Source organism: Leuciscus leuciscus (genome assembly GCF_965113295.1).
Source record: "Leuciscus leuciscus genome assembly, chromosome: 19".
In the NCBI taxonomy this organism is placed as follows: Eukaryota; Metazoa; Chordata; class Actinopteri; order Cypriniformes; family Leuciscidae; genus Leuciscus; species Leuciscus leuciscus.
The window spans coordinates 18758280-18778394 of record NC_138743.1 but is presented as its reverse complement, the minus strand read 5'-3'; the positions used below and the strand labels follow the sequence as shown (position 1 = coordinate 18778394).

Below are 20115 nucleotides of genomic sequence, written 5' to 3'. Positions count from 1 at the left end.
AAGCACCAGGTAAACTCACACGACACGACAGCACTTTCCATCAAGTTCTCCGCATCTCCCATAGTGTAAAGGAAAGAGCCACTCGCAAATAATCTTAGGGCAACCAAACAATCCAAGATCATGCCCAATCGCCAACAATCAAATCCAGCTAACTGAGTTAGCGACGTACGAAGAACGGCCCCTCGTGTGAGTGAGTGGAGGCAGGGCTAATTTATATATTCATAGAACCCTGTATACTAAATGAAGCAAGGGTGTAGAGTTACATTCAAGCTATTTAAGGCATGAAGAAAAAAAATTCAAAGACAAAACTTTAAATATGTCGCTACGAAGACAAATAACAACTAAAGGTATACCAGTTCTAGGCCTGTTCCCCAAACTATACCTTAGGAAGTTGCTTATGATATCCCTTCTTACGTGCAACGTTAGCCTACCAGTGTTGTCCGTGGCGATGGTGCTGAATTGGTTGATATCGATGGATCGAGAATCAATTATTCACTTATGCAGGGGCTGCTTCTCTGCGTTATGTAAGAAAGCGGTGTTCTTTATAAATGAAGGCAAGCACTTCAGAAATAGTTGAAATTGCATTTATTAGGACTCATGGGATATTATAAAACAATAATCCAAACTTTAATAGCTCTACATATTTTAAAATTGTATAATATATTGCTGCAACAATAACGGCCCATTTCAAATGTTTACGTGCTTTCTTCTCTTTCTCCTTTTTGTTCGCTGAGGTGGAGCTGGGTGTATTAACTTTAGAATTATATTCGTATAGACTGAGATGTAAAGAAGCTTCTTGTACAGTGGTGTCCACTGGCAGAGTGAACGGTCAACAGTGTTAAGGTATAGCTGAGCGTGGTCCAGACCAACCTTATGAACGGATGACTTACAGAAGGTATACTAGAACGTTTCGGGAAACACGTTTTAACGATTGGTTGCCTACGAAGTAGCATTAAGAAGGTTTCCGGAAATCCAGCCCAGCAACCGTATAAACGTGCTCAAACTGTTGTTACAAACCTTTTTATGGGTTTATGTTTAATCGTTCTCTTATTCAACTAAAGCTAATGAAATTGTGCATTTCTACAATGTTGCAGTTGGGTTATCAAATAGCTAATTACATTTTCAGTAACAGACATTGAATGTTGAACAGCGATGAATGGCTTTAAATCAACGTATATCAGCTCTCTTCTGTATATTCACAGGATCTGAAGTCTGATTTATTGAAGACTGACTTTTGTAAACAGCATAAAAGAAAACACTGGAATTCCTTTATGTACAGTGGGAGTATACGATTACCACAATGTAACTCTATTGTGATTTTTAGTTTAGCTAGCATACGCCAGAGCTAGTGCTGGGCCTAATGAAGCAAAAGCAGAAAGGAATGAGGATAAAATGAGATTTACACTTCAACACACATACCATTTTAAACTGCTTATTCAGTTTACAGCTCTCAATTACAAACATCCATGCAGAGACACATACACGCACAAAGTCAATGACATTTACACATGAAAACTAGCTATGATAAATTAGCAATAGCCTACAGACTCTCTATTCCTGCTGAGTTAGACCAGTGTTAGACATGCAAATTCCTTTATATACAGATGGTCAAATGTTCTTACTTTCAATTCAGTTCTCATTTATTTGTATACCACTTTCACAGAGATCACAGTGATTGTAATGTAAGGATAATATAATGGCAGCCTTGCTAGTCAGTGCATTGTAAGTCCACTTGCACTTATTTCCATTGAAGCAGAAGATATTCTTTGGATCATTCAAACATGCTGGATAACACAATCATCTGACTTTACAAACGGAGTCAGGTTTCAAAGCAAAACGGGGAAAGACCAAAATAACCAAGACCGAACAAGACAATATAAAATGTGTGTCCATTTTCAGTTTAAACTATTATTTGTAATGGAAAATGTTGTATTAAATTATAAAATAATGCAAAATGAAATGCAATATGTGTAGATATCTGAAAAATATCTTCTATATGTTTTGAACAATATAAATGTATTTGAGGAGCAGCTCTGCATAAGATGTTAAGACTTTTTTTAAAAATAGATTGTATCTTGAATTTAAGTGTATTTGATCTTACTGGTTGATGTAACTTCTTTATGTTTAAAAAGTAGAAAAAAATACATTTGCATTCAAGATACATTCCCTGAAAACAAGGTAAAATGAAAAATAAAATAAAAATAAAAGAAGATTTCTAGATAGCATGGTAACAATTTATTTTGATGGTCCCTTTTGAACATTCTAAGTAGCCTAACTTTGCAAAAACATGTTAACTAACTCTCATTAGAGTATTTATAGACTTTCTGCTTAATATCTGCTAACTCTATATTGTGATAACACCCTTGTCTTAAATACTTCCAAACATTCCAGCATGACGAAACTTAGTGTATTTACTAGTTACCATATCAACAATATATATATATATATATATATATATATATATATATATATATATATGTGTATATGTATATGTATATGTATATGTATATGTATATGTGTGTGTGTGTGTGTGTGTGTGTGTGTGTGTGTGTGTGTGTGTGTGTGTGTGTGTGTGTGTGTGTGTGTGTGTGTGTGTGTGTGTGTGTGTGTGTGTGTGTGTGTGTATAAAAGTGCCAACATTCAGAAATCTTTGGAAGATATCACTGAACATTTATTTAACAATAGCAAAAGTAAATGTCTTATGTTTTCATCTCCTGCAGTTGTGCAGGTGGGGCATGTTGTCACACTGCATTACAATGTGCCCCTATTAGAACTATGCTGTTCTATACTTTTATGAATTCTATTGAGAAACCATGAGACAAGGGTGGATAAAGACTGAGAGTCAATGTTCAGAAATTATGAATTATTATTGTTTTGAACTATGCTGTATAGCTGTGTTTTGAGGTGTATTTGTTGTCAAACTCAAAAATGTGTTTATTTTTCATTATAAAAAATGGCATTATTTTATATGAAAAAGTTAATAATTGTATTTTATTTAGAAAATATTTAAATTTGTCTTGTATTTTTTTGGATTAGATCAGACAACATTTTAATCTGTCATATGCTCATGTTACAATGTGCTCCTCACATGTTTCAATGTACCCCATATGGGGCAAGCTGTCACAATATCACTTCCATTCTTTCAGGGCAAATCAAGAAAAATATATACACTGTATTAATGAAACAAAACCACATAATTGCACTAGACGTGTGAAATTAATGCGGGAAAAAATAAATACTCTGAACCCGAGAAAGTCAGAAAGCGTTGGGTTGTGCCCCGCTCTCCCCCACTTTGCAGCTTGGAAGAAACTTTTGTGGTTAATAACAGAGCAGCATTTAACTTGAAAAGCTTGAAATGTCATGACAATCACTTACACTTTTAAATAACTGAAATAACACATCTCTGGTGCATTATGACCTTGTGTTATTTTCTGATTGATCTGTACTATTTGTTTGCTATGCCTATATAAATGCATAATGTATAAATGCATTAATTCATTTATATTATTTATTTTTATTTTTATTTGTAAGACATTTTTATTATTTATTTTTATCCCAAGAGGATTTTAAAATGAAACATGCCAACTTTACAATGCAGCAATTTTATGCAGTTACATTTTTCTTTTCTTTTTTTTATATGGAAAAATTGGCCTACATAAATAATCAGTATTTACAACAGAACTAATGTGCATACCAATTAACCTGTAATAAAATTGAGTTTTATCAGGGCCATTACCACCACAGATATTGAGAGTTCAATCATACAATAGAGGGAAATATAAATGCAATGAACAGTATATTGTTAACTCCTGATGTGATTTAAGAGGGTTGAGCTGGAATTTCATTTTGAATATTTCACAAAGGTTTAGACCTGTCTGGATCAGGGGTATGTCCTTGGGCTATAGTCGCAGTAGCCTGTGGTAAAATGTGCTAGATGTAAAACAGCTCAGTCATTCAGTGCAAAAAAAGAAATAAACAGCCACAAGCACACTTAAAGACAAAATACTTCAGATGACTTATTTCTTTTTAACCAGTACTTCACCAGTGAGGTAATGCCACTAAATCAGTAATGTTACAGTAAAGTTTTAATGACAAATTTGTTAACATTATGGTTAATGCATTAGGTATGAACATTGCTTCATATCCTTCACGTCACTCACCCGAGTATTAATAATTCTGTCCTTCTTTATCTTTTTCTTCACCTCTCCTTCCTGCTCTCTCTTGTTCATGTTCATGTCCATCTCTCTTTTCCTCTGTTTTTCATTTGTCCACATCCTCTCCTTTACCATTTTCTCTTCATTTCTACCTGTTTCTCTATCTTCTTCCATCTTTCTTTCATTCTTTAACTTCATCTTTACTCCCACCTCTCTTGTTCTCTCTCTCTCTCTCTCTCTCTCTCTCTCTCTCTCTCTCTCTCTCTCTCTCTCTCTCTCTCTCTCTCTCTCTCTCTCTCTCTCTCTTTCCTTTCCACTTGGGTATTTCTCCAATGCTTGGCTGTATCTTATCTGGTAATTCGGGTCAGTGGTGTTACTGTTAACATTAACAGGCCTGCTGACCTTTGCCCTTGTGCCCTCTATTCTGGCTCTATTCTGGCTCTGTCCATTGCTGTTTCCTCCATTTTTTTCTCTCCTTCTGGGCATGCGGTGAACAAAACATCGAATCTACTCAGACTGCGAAACAGTGCCATTATAAAACACTGATGAATGTCAATGTTAAATATCTGAAAAGTAAGAATATACCTTTCATTGAAAATATCATTTTATAAAATAGACAAATAAGAACGAAGATCTTCCCTAAGGGATTGTGTGTGTGTGTTCATCCACTGTACTGAGAACACAAACGTTTTGTGTACTCTGTTAGAATGCAATATTTGTCAGGAGTTAAACCATGCAGGCTCTTTTATCTTACGACATCCACCACTAGATGGAAGCATTTATCTCTCATTACTCCCACCTTATCAAGAGAGTTTCAGAATGAACGAACATGGTCCCACAAGTCCAGTGATTCCTGTCTTGTCAAATTGCATTTTACATTGCACCTCTCTCTCTATCACACACACCTTTCCATTGTTTGATCATAAGTTTCTTACTTATTATAACTGCTGAAAAAGTTTTATTTTACTTGTTTTAGAGACAATATTTTTTTACATCTGTTGTGAATATGTTGTGAATAGGTTTTCGCGTTGACTCAAATTAATCAGATAATAGCTGCAATTCTGAACTATGAAGGCCATATAGACTGCCTTCTAGACTAATCTATAATCTAGACTAGATTTATAATCTCTTTGCAAGAACCTTATAGCTATATAAGGTAATATTTAAAAAAAAGACTTTGTGTTCCAACGTATCTACATCAGTTATTTTACTATTATTTAACTCTGCTTTAATAAAGTTATACACCATTTAATTAATAAAAACTCTGTCATAAAATCATTATTCTACTTTCAGGATGTGAAATCTTTCGACGAAGACACTTGTATCTTGTTGGTTTCAGAACATTATCTTGTTTTATTTAGAAGAGGATGATTTTATTATAAACTCTGTTACCATGTTTCTGAACAGTAAACAATTGAATTTTACTGAAAGCTGTATATTATATTCCCTTTAAATTTAACAACTTGTTGTGTAATGACCTTGAACCTATGGCCAGTGATGGCTAAATGAATTGTAAAACCGGCAACCCTTTTACTTTTTACACTCTTAAAAATAAAGGTCCCAAAAGGGAACCTTTATTTTTATCGCAGTGAAGCCACTAGAAGAAGCTTTTTATGTTCCAAAAAGAACCTTTAAGTGAAGTCTTAAACATTTATTAACCATTTTTCCCCTAGTGTGAAGATTATTTTATAATCTAAAGAACCTCTTTCCTTTATAAAGAACCTTGTGCATCGAAAAACAGTCTCCATGGATGGGAAGGTTCTTCATCATGGAACCATATGAGCCTTTATTTTTAGGAGTGCAAATAGCCTACAATGTATCGACAGTAAACAGGCTATTTTTGTAAGACAGAACGTTTAAAATCTAAAATAAATTGACTTAGAACACATTTTCAGAATGGAAACCGCACACATATGTTGGAGCGATAGCCAGGGTGCAGTGTGCATCAGAAGAGGGTCTCGTATAGTTTTTTCCAAGAAGATGTTCGCAGACAGTCTCACGGTTTCTTCCGTCGCGCGCGTGTCATGCTCTCCTCGTGTCTACGCATCTGTCGGTGAGATGACCGTCCCTTCACTCACAGAGCTTTCTCTTCTAAAACAGTGAGGACTGGCTCAATGACGGTGGGAGGTTCGAGCTCACAGAGATGCTGAGCGGATTCGCCAACTCTCTTCAGAAGCTCTCGCTCCACGCCTGCTGATTCTGAAGGAGAAGACTTGTTTATAGAGGCAGGCGCGCGACATAAGGTGTGCGTGTTCCCGCGGGCTCGTCCCGGTAAAGATGCGCTGGAGTGAACTGGCAAGTGCCGTCCATTGGGGAAAAGGCGGGAACCTGATCATTCACAGTGCTTGCATTTGTTGAGGTATCGATAAAGATGAATTAACAGAGAAATGTCATGGGAGCGGTCTTAGAGTCTATGCACGTGGTCCCACTGGATTAACTCCGGATCAAACTGTGACTGACAGCTTACTTCAAATTAAACCAAACCGCTGGAAGGGACTTTACTGCGATTGAAACCTGTGGTTCAGGCATTACCCGATGCTATTGGAGTCTCGAGGATGCTGTGAGACCACGAGTGGCGGGATGAGAAGTTTCGCGTTGGTTTTGGAGAGTTGTAAACGCAACTTGAGCGTTCAGGATGTCTCAGAAACTCTGCAATGGATTTTGCTCTAAAATCTGCATAGGGGTTGATAATCCTCATTTTCACAGAAGGAGCTCTTTCTTGATGCTGGAGATACGAAAATCTGAAGGCTGAGTTCATGATGTAGCGAGACTTGTGGATGGAATGTGATATAAAGAAGACTCAGTGGATTTTCTGAAGTTGCACAGGGATCACCACGACAAATGTGAAGATATTTATATCAAGCATGTAAAGATATAAATGGACAACGATCAACACGTTGATTTATCAGGGTAATGGATTCGGACATCGTGTGTTTTTCTGTCAATTTCACTTGTAATCGCAATATTATAAAGACTGACGTACAGAATCGTTACAATCTTTGCTTTATGAGTACAGAAATGGCTGGCAAATACTCTTGCACAACTCATAATAATGCGCTGACTTGATTGGTTTATTAGATAAAGTTGAGGATCATTGAATGTCTTCTACTCATCAGTAGATGATTGACGCTTCAACAGGTGACTGAGGTAAATCTTTGTCTCTCTATATGGACGCAGTTTCAGTTTGTTTAGCATATGTTTAAGTTAAAAAGTACTGTGATTTTATTTTACTGTAGTTTTTTTTTATAAGTTTTTAAATATTGCCTTAGTTTGTGGAGTTTTCAAGTGAGGTGAAGTGTGAGTAAAAAGGTTTTGGTACTGGAATAGCCTCATTGAATAAATAGAGTTTTATTTTCTTTATATAATATTTATAACGTATTTTTTTTTTTTTTTTATGTAGTCAGTTTATTTAATTTTACCATGTTTTTGCAGGGCTGGACTGGGGATAAAATTCGGCCCATGGACAAATCCAGCCCATGAGGTCCCCCATAAAAGTTTTTGCTGGGGTTAGGCCTTAAATTGGAGTAAATAAATGAATAAATAAAATAGGACTGGAACAAATGATGATAGAGATGATTGAATTCACGGCAAATACATTAACAAACTTATGCACTTGACAGTAAAGCACTGATTTTGAGCTAGGATGCGGTGAGGTAAATGTACTGCTATTAAATTCTGTCATCATTTACTCACCCTCATTGTGTTCTAAACCTGTATGACTTTCGCTGTTTTGTAGAACACAAAAGAAGATATTTTGAACCCTTTTGGTTAGGCAACCATTGACCATTGACATTGAAAAAAAGATACTCAAATGATTTTCTTTTATGCTCAACAGAAAGTCATTCAGGTTTGGAATGACACAGGGAGAGTAAATTATGACATTTTGGGGGGAACTACCCCTTTAAAACAACATTTGTAGAGAGTTAACATCTAATTTATTTAAGGCACTGATATCTATCTTTCATCAGGCTCTCGTTGAACGGGCATTTTTTCTTCAATTAAAATCCCAAAGCACTATTCATAAAACATATTTAAAGAGAAAAAAGCTTTGTCTTTAATTCATGGGATCTAGGCTTTAAAGCTGCTTTGTTAAATCATCCTTTAATTGCACTAATGAATTTTATATATATCATATTGCATCCAGAGTTTTACTTTAGTTCTATTTAACTGTAAGATCATGGTAGTCAAAGGTAAAACCATGCTCCTCATTACCATGGGTAGATGGTTTCTTAAATAAATAAATAAACAATAAACTATAGAATTTGTACTAAAAAATATTGTAAACAATTTTAATACATTTCTGCCAAAAAACAACAACAACAATGAAAAAAACAAACATTTCTTCAGTGTTAGTAGCTGCAAGGTAAATTACTATAAGGGTGATGCTCGGGGCCGGATTTACCTCGTTTTGTGACATCAACCTGTCAATACAGAAGACAAACCAGTGGGCTGCTGTCACTGCATGATGGGCCAGTCCTTGGTAAAAAACAACAACAAAAAAACAACAAATTATTTTACCAGCCCCAAAGTGCATCAGCCCACCGGGAATGTATGTAAAGTATGCCATTACTAGTCCAGTAGTATATTTGTAAATGTGCATATGTACATTTTGTGCTTTTCTGCATGCGCTAAATAGACTTAGTTCCCAAGACTTTCGCTTGAGTGGTTACTTCAATAGTACGCTGCTCAAGCACTTCCCTTAAGGATCTGCTGTATCATGCGGTAATGTTGACAAAAATAGCCTACTGTCATTACGTATTACTTTATTATAGATTTACACAGCACAAAAACATGGCACAATACGAACCTCTCAAGATTTACTTAGAAAATATTGACCTCCCTGTAAGTCACTGAATAATTTGATACTGGTTACCATAATGATAATTGCTTCTGTAAAGATAATAATTACAGTAGGGTCTAAAAGTCTTACAATTTAAAAAAGTATCTTTTAGAATCAAGTAGGTTAAACCTTGTGCTAAAGAGCTTTATGTTTTTTTTTTTTTACTTTTAATCCGAGATTCTCAATTTGGACTCACTGTATATTTTTACTAATAAAGCTTGTATTCAGGTGTATAGATTCTGGATTTTCATTCTGGTGTGTAAAGCTAACCCGATTGCCTCTTTATCTCTGTGCTTACAGTGGTCCATGTAATATCAGAATGCTCATACTGGTATGAGAGCTGGTCCCGTGGGTTTACAGTCGACCCTCTGTGCTTTCTTCTTTTCCTGCCCTGCTTCTCGCTGTCCACATGCAGGCGAAGAAGCGATACCTGCTGGTATCTGTGGGGGCCTGTAGCCTGCTACTAGCCTACCTGTGTGGCCTACAGATCGGTGAGTTCCAGAACCAGAACCACGCAGAGCTTTATGGAGTCTCACAGATCCCCGGTGTCCCACCTCGTCCGCCTCGCTGGCCAGAATGGGTCGATCCTCCACTGCAGACGTACCTGGGTGAGGCAGAGCAGGAAGAGGACGGGCCACTGCTTCTTCATCAACACACGTCTCCTCGCGAGAGGCGAGAAATCCAGAAGAACATCTACAAGAGCCGACGATGTCGTATGGACACCTGTTTCGATTTCCAGCGCTGCGAACGGGGCTTTAAAATCTATGTGTACCCCCCTCAGAAAGGTGAAGCACCCTCGGAAAGCTACCAGAAGATTCTGGCAGCCATCGAGGAATCGCGGTTCTACACGACGGACCCTAACCAGGCCTGTCTTTTTGTACTGAGTATAGACACTCTAGACAGGGACCAGCTGTCCGCTCAGTATGTACATAATGTCCGAGCCCGAATTCAAAGCCTCCCCCTGTGGTACGAAGGGAGGAACCATCTGATTTTTAACTTGTACTCTGGAACATGGCCTGATTATACGGAGGAACTAGGCTTCGATATCGGCCAAGCCATGTTGGCCAAGGCCAGCACTGACATGGACAACTTTAGACCACACTTTGATGTGTCCATCCCTCTGTTTTCAAAAGACCATCCTCAGAAAGGAGGGGAAAAAGGTTATCTGAATCTTAACAATGTCCCTCCTTTACGGAAATACTTGCTGGTCTTCAAAGGGAAGAGGTATCTAACTGGCATTGGTTCTGAAACCAGAAATGCTCTGTATCATATACATAATGGGGATGATATCATTTTATTGACTACATGCAAACATGGGAAAGACTGGGAGAAACATAAGGATGCAAGGTGCGACAGAGACAATGAAGAATACACAAAGTAAGTCCAACATTTTCCTGTTTTTATCTCGCTGGTGTAAGGATTGGAGCTTGTCTTTAAAGGAATAGTTCACCCAAACATGAAAATTCTTCCCTTTTTTTTTGGCCATACAATGAAAGTCAGCAGTTGAAACAGTTGAAACATTCTTATGAAAAAGGTCTTATTTTGTATTCCACACATTCCAGGTTTGGAATGACTTATATCACTCACCGGATAAGTAAATGATGAGTAAACAATGGTAGAATTTTCATATTTTGTGAACTATTCCTTTCCTTTCTTTCCTTCCAATCTCAGTCAAGCCAATGAGGTGCAGATTGTTGTTTGCTCGATTCATATGCATTTCTTTTCCGTTTTGGCTTTACTATTTTGTTTGGTCATTTAAAGGTTAACCTGAGTAAACGGCATTGAGGGTAGAAAGCAAAATGGCAGTGTTTAATGTCAGTGTGATTTAGACTGTTGCTTGTTTTGTACTCTAGACTGTAGTGTTCATGTAGTTATCATGGGAATACCGCTATAAATGGAAGTGGTGTTGCATTTGTCTAGCTCAGGAAAAAAGTGCTGTGGAAAAGGACTCTAGAGGACTCTTAACCTGAAACAAAGCCAGTCTTCACCTTTTTGTGACAAATAAATGAGAGTGGTTTGTGTAAATGCACCGTTTTGGTGAGATTTATTTATTTAGAGTTTAATTCTCTTCAGTACAGTGATAAAAAGTGATTGCCTTATATTATAAAGATGTGTGTGCAATGCAAATATTTTATTTATTTTGCTAAGATGCACACATTAGACACTGATTGCCATGTGCAACAACTAGTGGCAGTAATATAAAGCGTTTTCTGTGGCTCCAGTTTTATTTGTCAGATACAATGTGTGATCAGTTCTGAACAATTTAACATATATTTTTTATTTTATTTTACCGTGTACTAAGACACATATACCCTGTGTCTCTCACTGATGTTTATGATCAGCCTTTCAAAGCAGGCTGGAACTATATTTTACATGTATATTAAGCCCTTATCTCCAAAAAGGCATCCGTATTATATTCAGCTTTGTTTTAGTTGTCCCTGATTCTATTGTACTGTTGTAATGGTGTTATTACACATTTATTACCATGTATTTACAGTGTAATTACATAGGCACAGTTGTATTTCCATATTCTGAACGTTACAAGAAAAGCACACTCACAAAATACTGTGTGTGTGAATTGTTTCAATTGTGTTATACGAAAAAAACTTGTAATTTTAAATCGTTAAAATTGTAAGCAAAATTGGAAACTAAAAGATGCAAAAACAAAATGAACATTTTATATCAAGTTAACCATCATTTTCACATTATGTATTTATGATTCAGATAAATGATACAAAACAGGAGTTATGATTTACCCAATCAGTACAACAAAAAGGACAGATGAAATCAAAGCATGTTTGGACATTACACCAATTTCGATTTACTCACTGGTTTTGAAATGAAATGCTGAACGAGCAAATGTTGTTCAGGTGTCCGCATATAGTTTGGACCATTTAGTGTATTAAAGAGTACTGCATTAATGTATATAATGTAGAGTATCAAAGAGTTGGCAAGATTTGACTTTTAAGTAATTGGTGAATCATCAGACTGAAGAAAGTAGGGTTAGAAGGTCTTGACTAGCAGACTCTTTATACTTCAAATGAATTGAGAGGATTTCAGAGAGGCAGAACAGTCAATAATTGGTCCTCGATTGAATTAAGCAGGAGCTTAGAGTTACAGAAAATACCACACACACACACACACACACACACACACACACACACACACACACACACACACACACACACACACACACACACACACACACACACACACACACACACACACACACACACACACACACAAACTTTTTTATACTGTATAAACTATATATTCTATCCCCTTGCTCTAACCCTACCCCTAAAGCTACTCATCACAGAAAACTTTTTTTTTTTTTTTTTAATATAATTTTGTAAGCTTTATAAGCTGTTTTCCTCATGTTGACCAAAAATGTCCACACAAGGGCAAGGATTTTGGATATTGCCAGCTTTGTGTGTGCTTTGCTATCAGTGCTGTATCTATGTGTGGTGCAGGTAACTGGTCTATAATGCATGGTTTTGTCATACTTTTATGGTTAACAATAACAGGTGAGCTATGAGATGGATCATTAGTGGTGTATTCTGCTCCTTAAAACATTTGCCTAGCTCTGTAATTTAACAAGCTGAGGAAGCAATTTAAATGATACTTTACGCAATACTGAATGAAAATTGCATCACATAGGCTACATAAACAACAATGATGATATTGCATATAAGGACTCTATCCTTATGCTCTTCAAGGCCAGTTTCACACGTACTGTGTGGGATGTGAGCTTTCACACTGATAGTGTTTATGGTCCATCACAGAGATCTTTGGAGACTTTGTCTCAGGGGTTGATTTTTATTAAAACTATCAGATTTCATTTGTGTTATATGAAGGCTACATTAAAACTGTCTTATAAAAATGAAGGTATAATAAAAAACAGTTTCCCTCTTTTTAAATTCCTTACATTTTATTGTTTCAGGCTTAAAATATGACAAAGGATTTGTTTAAACAAGGAAACAAAAGTGTCAGTGAAGAGCTTGAGATGAAATATGAGATGTGATGTGAGAATAATAGCCTAATACTCAAATGTGAAAATATTATGTATGTATTTAGGATGCATTAAATGCTGGGCATAAAATTAAATGTTAAAAATTGTATTTCTACCATCAACATTTCCATTATACTGCAATGCTGTTAGATGGACCATGCTATATGATCATATACTGTATGGTCATATACTGTGTATACAGTTGTGATCATAAGCTAGCTTAAATCAAATTTCCATGTAATTTGATTATTTTTGTTTAAATAGTATTTTGTCTTGTGTACTATATGTAAACATCTGTTATTTGAAATAGCTTATTTATGAAAGTACTAAATGAAAAAAGAACATGCCATGTTTATTATCCCTCATATATTGTTGAAATTGTTAACAATTGTTAAGGTGTAGTGGATGTAAACTTATGATTTCAACTGTATATTTACTGTTAGAAACGGAGAGTGGACAAATTGAACTAGAGAAACTGTGAAAGTGTGTTTGTTTTTAATAGAGTTTTTTTTTTTTAAGTCAGCAAACAAAATTTGTTTTCTGTTGAGCGTGACGTCACGCGTGGACTAAGTGCCTAAACTCTACTCTCAGATCCACTTCTGACAGCTTATACGGGGAGTGTGAATGCTGTAACCTGTTAATATGTGCTGCAAATCCATGTCGCAGATGCAATAAGTGTGAAACAGATCAACACCACCTAACTCAAAGAGGCAACAAGCACAACACCACTGCAACAAACCTAGTATTTCACATGATTTATTAATGCCGCGCTGCATGCAGGGAACCAGAGTTCTGCTGTGTAAATGTGCAAATCCTATAGTCTTAGGAGTGATGAAATTTGAGAGAAGCCAGTGAGATTTCTGGTCTCGCCACTGGACTCTTGATGGAAAGTTCACATTGACAAGTTTTCATTATCAAGTAAGCCAGAGTCAAAGAGAGCCACGTTTCATAAGATGTCGAGTCTGCGTTTGTGCCTACAGTGGAAGATGGAAGACAAGAAGGAGGAATAAGGTGGAGAAACAAGGGAGAACGAGCCCCTACTGATAAGATGTATTGATAGACTCTAAATTAGAGCAGCTCACAACTGGGTGCTTCCTAGAAATCCATCACACTCGAGAAAGAGCGAGACAGCATAAAGAGAGAAAGAAAGACAGACGTAGCGCAAGAGAGTGAGATAGACAGAGCGAGAAGCCTGCTGTTTTTTAATTAGGGTGTGTGATTAACGTGATGTGTTGTTTTTTAGCCTCAGAATCACACAAAAGGGAAGTGATTACAAATCCCAGTTATACCTCCAAAATTAATCACCCTCTTCAATAAACACAGCTGCTCAAACTTTGAGAACTCACTGTTTTGCAGTGTTAAATCCTAAACTTTTATGACAACCAAACTTGACAAATCCATCCATCCTGACACAGGCATAAAGGGTGGCCACGTTGTTATGAATTGCATGAAAATTTCCCAATTTGTTGCAGTGTTGTCATTCCACATTTGAGCAGGGCAACTCGGGCAACTATTTATGTAATTAGGCAAATTTTATTCATTGTTTGTTTTGTTTTGTTTTGTTCAAATCGTAATTTTTGTCTTCCTTTTTAAAATTTTGTCGGTATGTCTTCATGACATAGGCTATTCATTCTAGGTATTTTTATTTACGCCAAAATTGCATCTTATTTTAGTCAACAAAGACATTTTAACTGATGTGTTTAACTTCTGTAAAAAACTTCTTCAGTTATAATTTCCGTTAAGGTCTAGTTAATGTAATAGAGCTCACATTTTTTTCAGACGTACTGGGTATGTTACAAAAGTTAAAGTGAATTTTCTGTATTTTGTATAAACTGTAGCTCAAAACAAAAAAATAAATAAAAAGATGTGAAAGTGCTACTTTAAACCAAATATTCAAATGTTTTATGTATAACATTTAAACGTATCAACATTTAACCAAAACATCAAGAAAACTATCCTTGTTGTGAAAACCTAATCTCGTAAAATAACATTATAACAAGTACACTACTGGAACAATGTATCATGACAAAAAAGTATTTTACCATTTGGTTGCAAATTTGAACAATCTTGGTTGCAAGGTTTACCTTGCCTTAGCACTTTAATGTTGATGTCTTACTACAACTTGTACATTTTCGCATGAGTAAGATTGCAATAATTCAATACTTAAAATTGTACATGAAACTGTGTTGTAATACAATGTTTTATTTTAAATTCTTTATTCATTGTTCGAGTTTTAGTGTGTCTAGTAGTGCATTTACAGTGTGTCTGGTAACTTCAAATGTACTTGTGCATTTATATCATTTTGTGCATAAGCGAGTTGCTGCGTTGATGTTGTGTATCTGTCTAATTAATTAATCTCATATTTATAGGATATTTGGATGTGTTAATTAACTCACTGTTATTCACTGTTTAGCTTCAGCTTGAGTACCTCAAGCGGGTCAATCTCTGATATTATTGAGTATGATAGGATTATTTTTTAGAGTTTTCTTCTTCAAAACATTGTTAGTGCTTTGTTAATGTCTTGTAGTGTTATTTTTGGGGAAAACATCGAAGGTTAAGGCTGTAACTATGGTTCCCTGAGAAGGGGAACAAAACACTGCGTCATCAGTTGACCCTATGGGAACGCTCCTCGTGAGCTGGTGTGCTACACACCAATTTTGATTGGCTTGCGCAGTTAGGCTAGGTGACGTCAGTCAAAGGGCGCATGAAGAAGACATCATCAGCTTCAATTTGTCTGAAGGGCAGATGTACAGGCTTGACAGAAGTATGGCAACACGATGCAGTGTTTTGTTGTCATTCACAGGGAATCATAGTGACGTTCCCTTTCGAAGTGGAACTTAACACTGCGCTGTCAGTTGAGCTATGGGAACGCCATACTGACAAAATGCCTACATACTGTGCTATGAATTTCCCAGTGAGCTAAGCCATAGCCAGAACATTGCCACACCACACCTAGTGACCAAGGGTTTTAGCTCATAGCTAGATTGGGAGGCTGTAATTCCTGTGTCTGCCCAAAACCCCCCAAAAAGGTAGGAAGCGGACAGACAGCCGACAGCCAACCTCCACCATCCATAGAGATCTTCAGGGAAAGAGGGGTGCCCATGGCGAAAGACCCATTCCTTTCTCTAATTGCTCTATTACTGAAAGACTTGCCACCTTAACCCATTCCATCAAGGAGACATAGATAGTAGATATGTAATTATTGATATAAAAAATGCATCCTGTTGATGAATAAAGTCTAAATTGGCTTGCCATAGCATGTCACTGTGTTTTAAATGATAAAAGCAATACTTGATACTTGATGGTTATTATTTACTGAGGGATGTGCATCCATATTGACCAGTAGCCTATGTCCAGCCAATCAACATTTTAAATGCAATATAGCCTATAAATCAATAGTCAATGTCAATGCATTGCATTCCATCTTGCATTATTGCAGAGTTGTAACTAAACCTTGACTGAGAAACTAGATAATCATTTTCTTTTTTTGAAAGTATGTGTGCATATATTGAGGAGTGTCATCCTGCCCATATATTGTACTGGTCCCCACAGATGTTTCTGCTGGAAAGTGCATGTTTTATTTAGTGCACGCACATATGAACGCATGTTAACGCACGACGCAGTTATCTTTTCCCAGCTGCAGTTTATAAACAAACACTGTTGCCCTTTGTTGTTTGTCAAACGTAATAAATAGTTGTATTTCACTCTCACTTTTTTTGTCAGGCACAAAGTCACAGAACACATCCCTGGAAGTGGCCGGCATTAGCAAGCAGGACACAGAAAGACCAAAAGATGCACTGCCCAGCTGGGTTAGACAGACAGACAGACTAGAGAGAGATGCACATCAACTTAACTTTACTGTTCTTTGCTGACTTCAAACTTGGAGAGGAGAGAACTCAAGTCTACCGTCACTCTCATGGTGTTTTTTTCTTTCTCTCTTTTCATTTTCTCATCGATCTTGTAAACTTTGATTGACACGCTTTAACACGAGGGGGAGGCGGGGTCTTGAGTTATTTGCGGGGCCCTACGCAACTTGCATAGTGTGCGTATAGGGCTGATCGTCTCTGGGGGCAGCCAGTCGAAATAGCTGCGTAGCACACGTGCTTCAGACACCGGCTCATGTGGAGCATTTCCATAGCTTCAACTGACAATGCAGTGTTGAGTTGCACCTCGGACTAAATTATATATTCATTTCAGATATTCAGCTGCTCCTACAGTATGTCTAAAAATGTTTTTGCGGTATAATTTTGATTTACTGTTACTGTTGACTCTGGTGTGTTCTGTACTTGCTGTGCTTTGAGCATGGAACATAGTGACCACCGGAAATATATTTGATGAAAGTCGATATTGATGAAGTTTCAGTTATCAGCTTCAGTCGGCTACAGAACACAACACTAAAGCAGAGCCGAATTTCTTCAGCAAATTAACCACGGTAAACGAATTAATGTCGCTGAGCTCAAATTAAAATTTGACCCCTTCATCACTTTTCATATACAGGAACAGCTGACTAAATGTGTTAAATTAAATACATAATCAATATATAATACAGCTTTCTTCAGTCATAAACATATAGAATTACAAGTGTGGATGCATTTTAGCCAGCAAGTGATCAGGATGTTGTGAGATGATGTTTCATGATGCCTTTGGTGTCAGTGAATATGGAAAATGTTTCTGGTTGAAAAAAATTGGGTTACTGAGAAAAAGTATCGCTATAAAATGGTAAGGGGTGCCTTTGGTGTCTACATAGTGATTTTAGTGATATTCGATTCTTTTTGAAGTGAAAATCTGTAGGATAACAAATTAACACAGTATACCAGCTTGGCCTGCTTTTGGCTGAGAGATGGATCATGTTTCTAGCAGGAGATTTTCGGCTACCAAGAGACTTTCAGAGATTTCAATAGGCATTCTCAGCAGTTTGGGAGAGCACTGCACTGTGGGAGACAGCGGGAAAGAATGAAAGATATGAAGAGGCATTTGACAGAGGAAAGAAAAATTGTGTAAAATGTTCTGAAACGTCAGTAACAAGCCCACCTACTGGGAAAGAGCTGGTGTAGTTAGTGGTGTTTGTCCAGTAACAGAAAATCCATCCACTCTTCTCACCAATAAAACTCTCTCAGCTCCTGAGGACAAAAACTGCATGGAGAACAGTCATATTTTATAGTGGTAGTTTTATTATAAATTCCTATTCTGCAACATATTACCTTCAATAACACTTCAAAACACTTCTTACAGTAAACACTGGATCTGGAGGGGTTCTTTGTGTAAATAATGTTAATCTAACTAAATTAGCCAAACATTCTTAGAACATATTTTTGTTAGCTGGATAATATTTTTGTTAGCTGGAACTAATTTGTTAGCATACATGCTCATATTTTGTTCAATTTTTTTTTTACATTTCTGTATGAATCACATTGTATGAATTTGCATGAAATTGCCACCTCATAAAATAGGTTTTGTTTTATCATGAGATGGGGTTAAATTAAACACATATGACTTTTTGGAACCCAAAAGGAGTTACCTAACAAACAGCAAACAGCAGTGTGAGACTTAGTTAAATCTCTTTTTTATGTCCCTCATAAGTCATGTGGGTTGTGAACAAAATGGTGAGTAAATGATGGCAAAATGTTCATTTCGGGTGAACTATATTGTAAACTTTTTTGGAGAGCTACATCTTGCTGCACCTGCATGGTCTGTGGCTAAATTTAGCTTTGCTTGGATTTCAGGGTGATCTGTTTCTCCAGACTGTTGTGCCAGCACTCTTAAACATGATTTACTCTGTCACAGACAGCCTGTGTTCACACCCTCATTTCATTGAGTAGCCACCTGAGCCCATTCATTGTATCACAGCCTGCATAACTGCATAACACATTGAGAGGATTCTACCACACTTGTGCATTAAATACCACATGCAATTTGTATCATGCATGCACAGAACACACAAAATAAGTATGTTTTAACTGCTGGATAGAAAAACATATTCTCATTCCCTTTCTGTGCCTTCAGCAACTGCTCATTGTGAATTGTCTCCCGCCAGGTGCTTTTCGAAGAGGGTGCTCAGGCATGCGTCCCTCGTGGTTCTGGTCCCGCTGCTGCCAAGGCAGAGTGGTGACTCAGATCATGGGGCTCGGAAATGGACTTAGTAGAGGGGTTTGAGACAGGTCCTGCCTTTTCTCAACCCTCACCTGCTAGATCCAGCACTTTCTCTCAGGATCCGGAAACACCCTCTGCGGTTTCTTTCGCCCAGAGTGAAGGCCCCGTACTGATGCTTTCCAGCTCAGAGGAGGTGGGCGTGCTTAGTATTGAGCCAGGTGAGATAGAGGACTCACCACAAGGTATACTCATGTGTGTGCCGGTTGCAGCAGAATAAAACTATTTGCTGAACTCCCGCAAAATAGAAATATCTAAAAATAAAACTTCCTAAAACAGGCCTATAACAAACAAAGTTTAGACATTATGAAAGATTAATTGTGCAGTCAGCTTCATTGATTATAACAGAGTTTTGTGAATTGCGATGAACTCAGATGTCAGATTTTTACATCTTTTTAGGGATTATTAAGGGTGCTCACTTTGTGTGTATTCTGCCTTGCCAAACCATGCACACAGTAGCCTATGAATGTTGATGCTTTAAAAACAAATAATTTATCAGAAGCGTTTATGCTGTGATGTGTGGGTTGTGGCTAGGCAACACGTAACTATTTCATGGAAATTTCATGGACGTACAGGAAAAATCTAGTTATACTGTTATGCAGGCTTTTGCGAGTGGGAGCTGGACAAAACATGAATGTTGCTGGTGGGAGAAAAAACTTGAGCGTCTTGAGCCCCCAAGTATTGAACTACACTGAAACAAACAATAAGTACAATTTATATAATTTAATAAGGCAAGTTTTTGCACGTATATTTTTAAAGTAAATTTCACACGCATATTTTTAAAGTAAACTCTACTTAACTAAGTTAAATGAAAGAAACAAAGTAATTTTTACTTGGCTAGTAAAAGGTTGAGTAATATTTATTTATTTGAAGTTTCCTTTGCAATACATTTCACTCAAACAATATAATATTGAATTAAGCCACACTTTTAAAGTATATGCTTTACTTAGAAATACCTAAGT

At 36.9% G+C, this 20115-nt stretch overlaps 3 protein-coding genes across 3 annotated transcripts in view; 2 read left to right on the top strand and 1 right to left on the bottom strand.

The window, feature by feature from the left end:
- kcnk3a (potassium channel, subfamily K, member 3a) overlaps positions 1-20115 on the top strand; it is a 334357-nt gene that overhangs the window by 102096 nt on the left and 212146 nt on the right. The window lies entirely within an intron of this gene.
- Positions 1-20115, bottom strand: part of enpp1 (ectonucleotide pyrophosphatase/phosphodiesterase 1) — a 275870-nt gene that overhangs the window by 173805 nt on the left and 81950 nt on the right. The window lies entirely within an intron of this gene.
- Positions 5782-20115, top strand: part of LOC309481669 (exostosin-1) — a 429414-nt gene continuing 415080 nt past the window's right edge. Inside the window, exons 1-2 of the mRNA XM_082146683.1 lie at positions 5782-7301; positions 9295-10371. Of these exons, the coding sequence (XP_082002809.1) occupies positions 9404-10371 (968 nt within the window). The 5' untranslated portion in view covers positions 5782-7301; positions 9295-9403. The remainder of the gene's footprint in view (positions 7302-9294; positions 10372-20115) is intronic.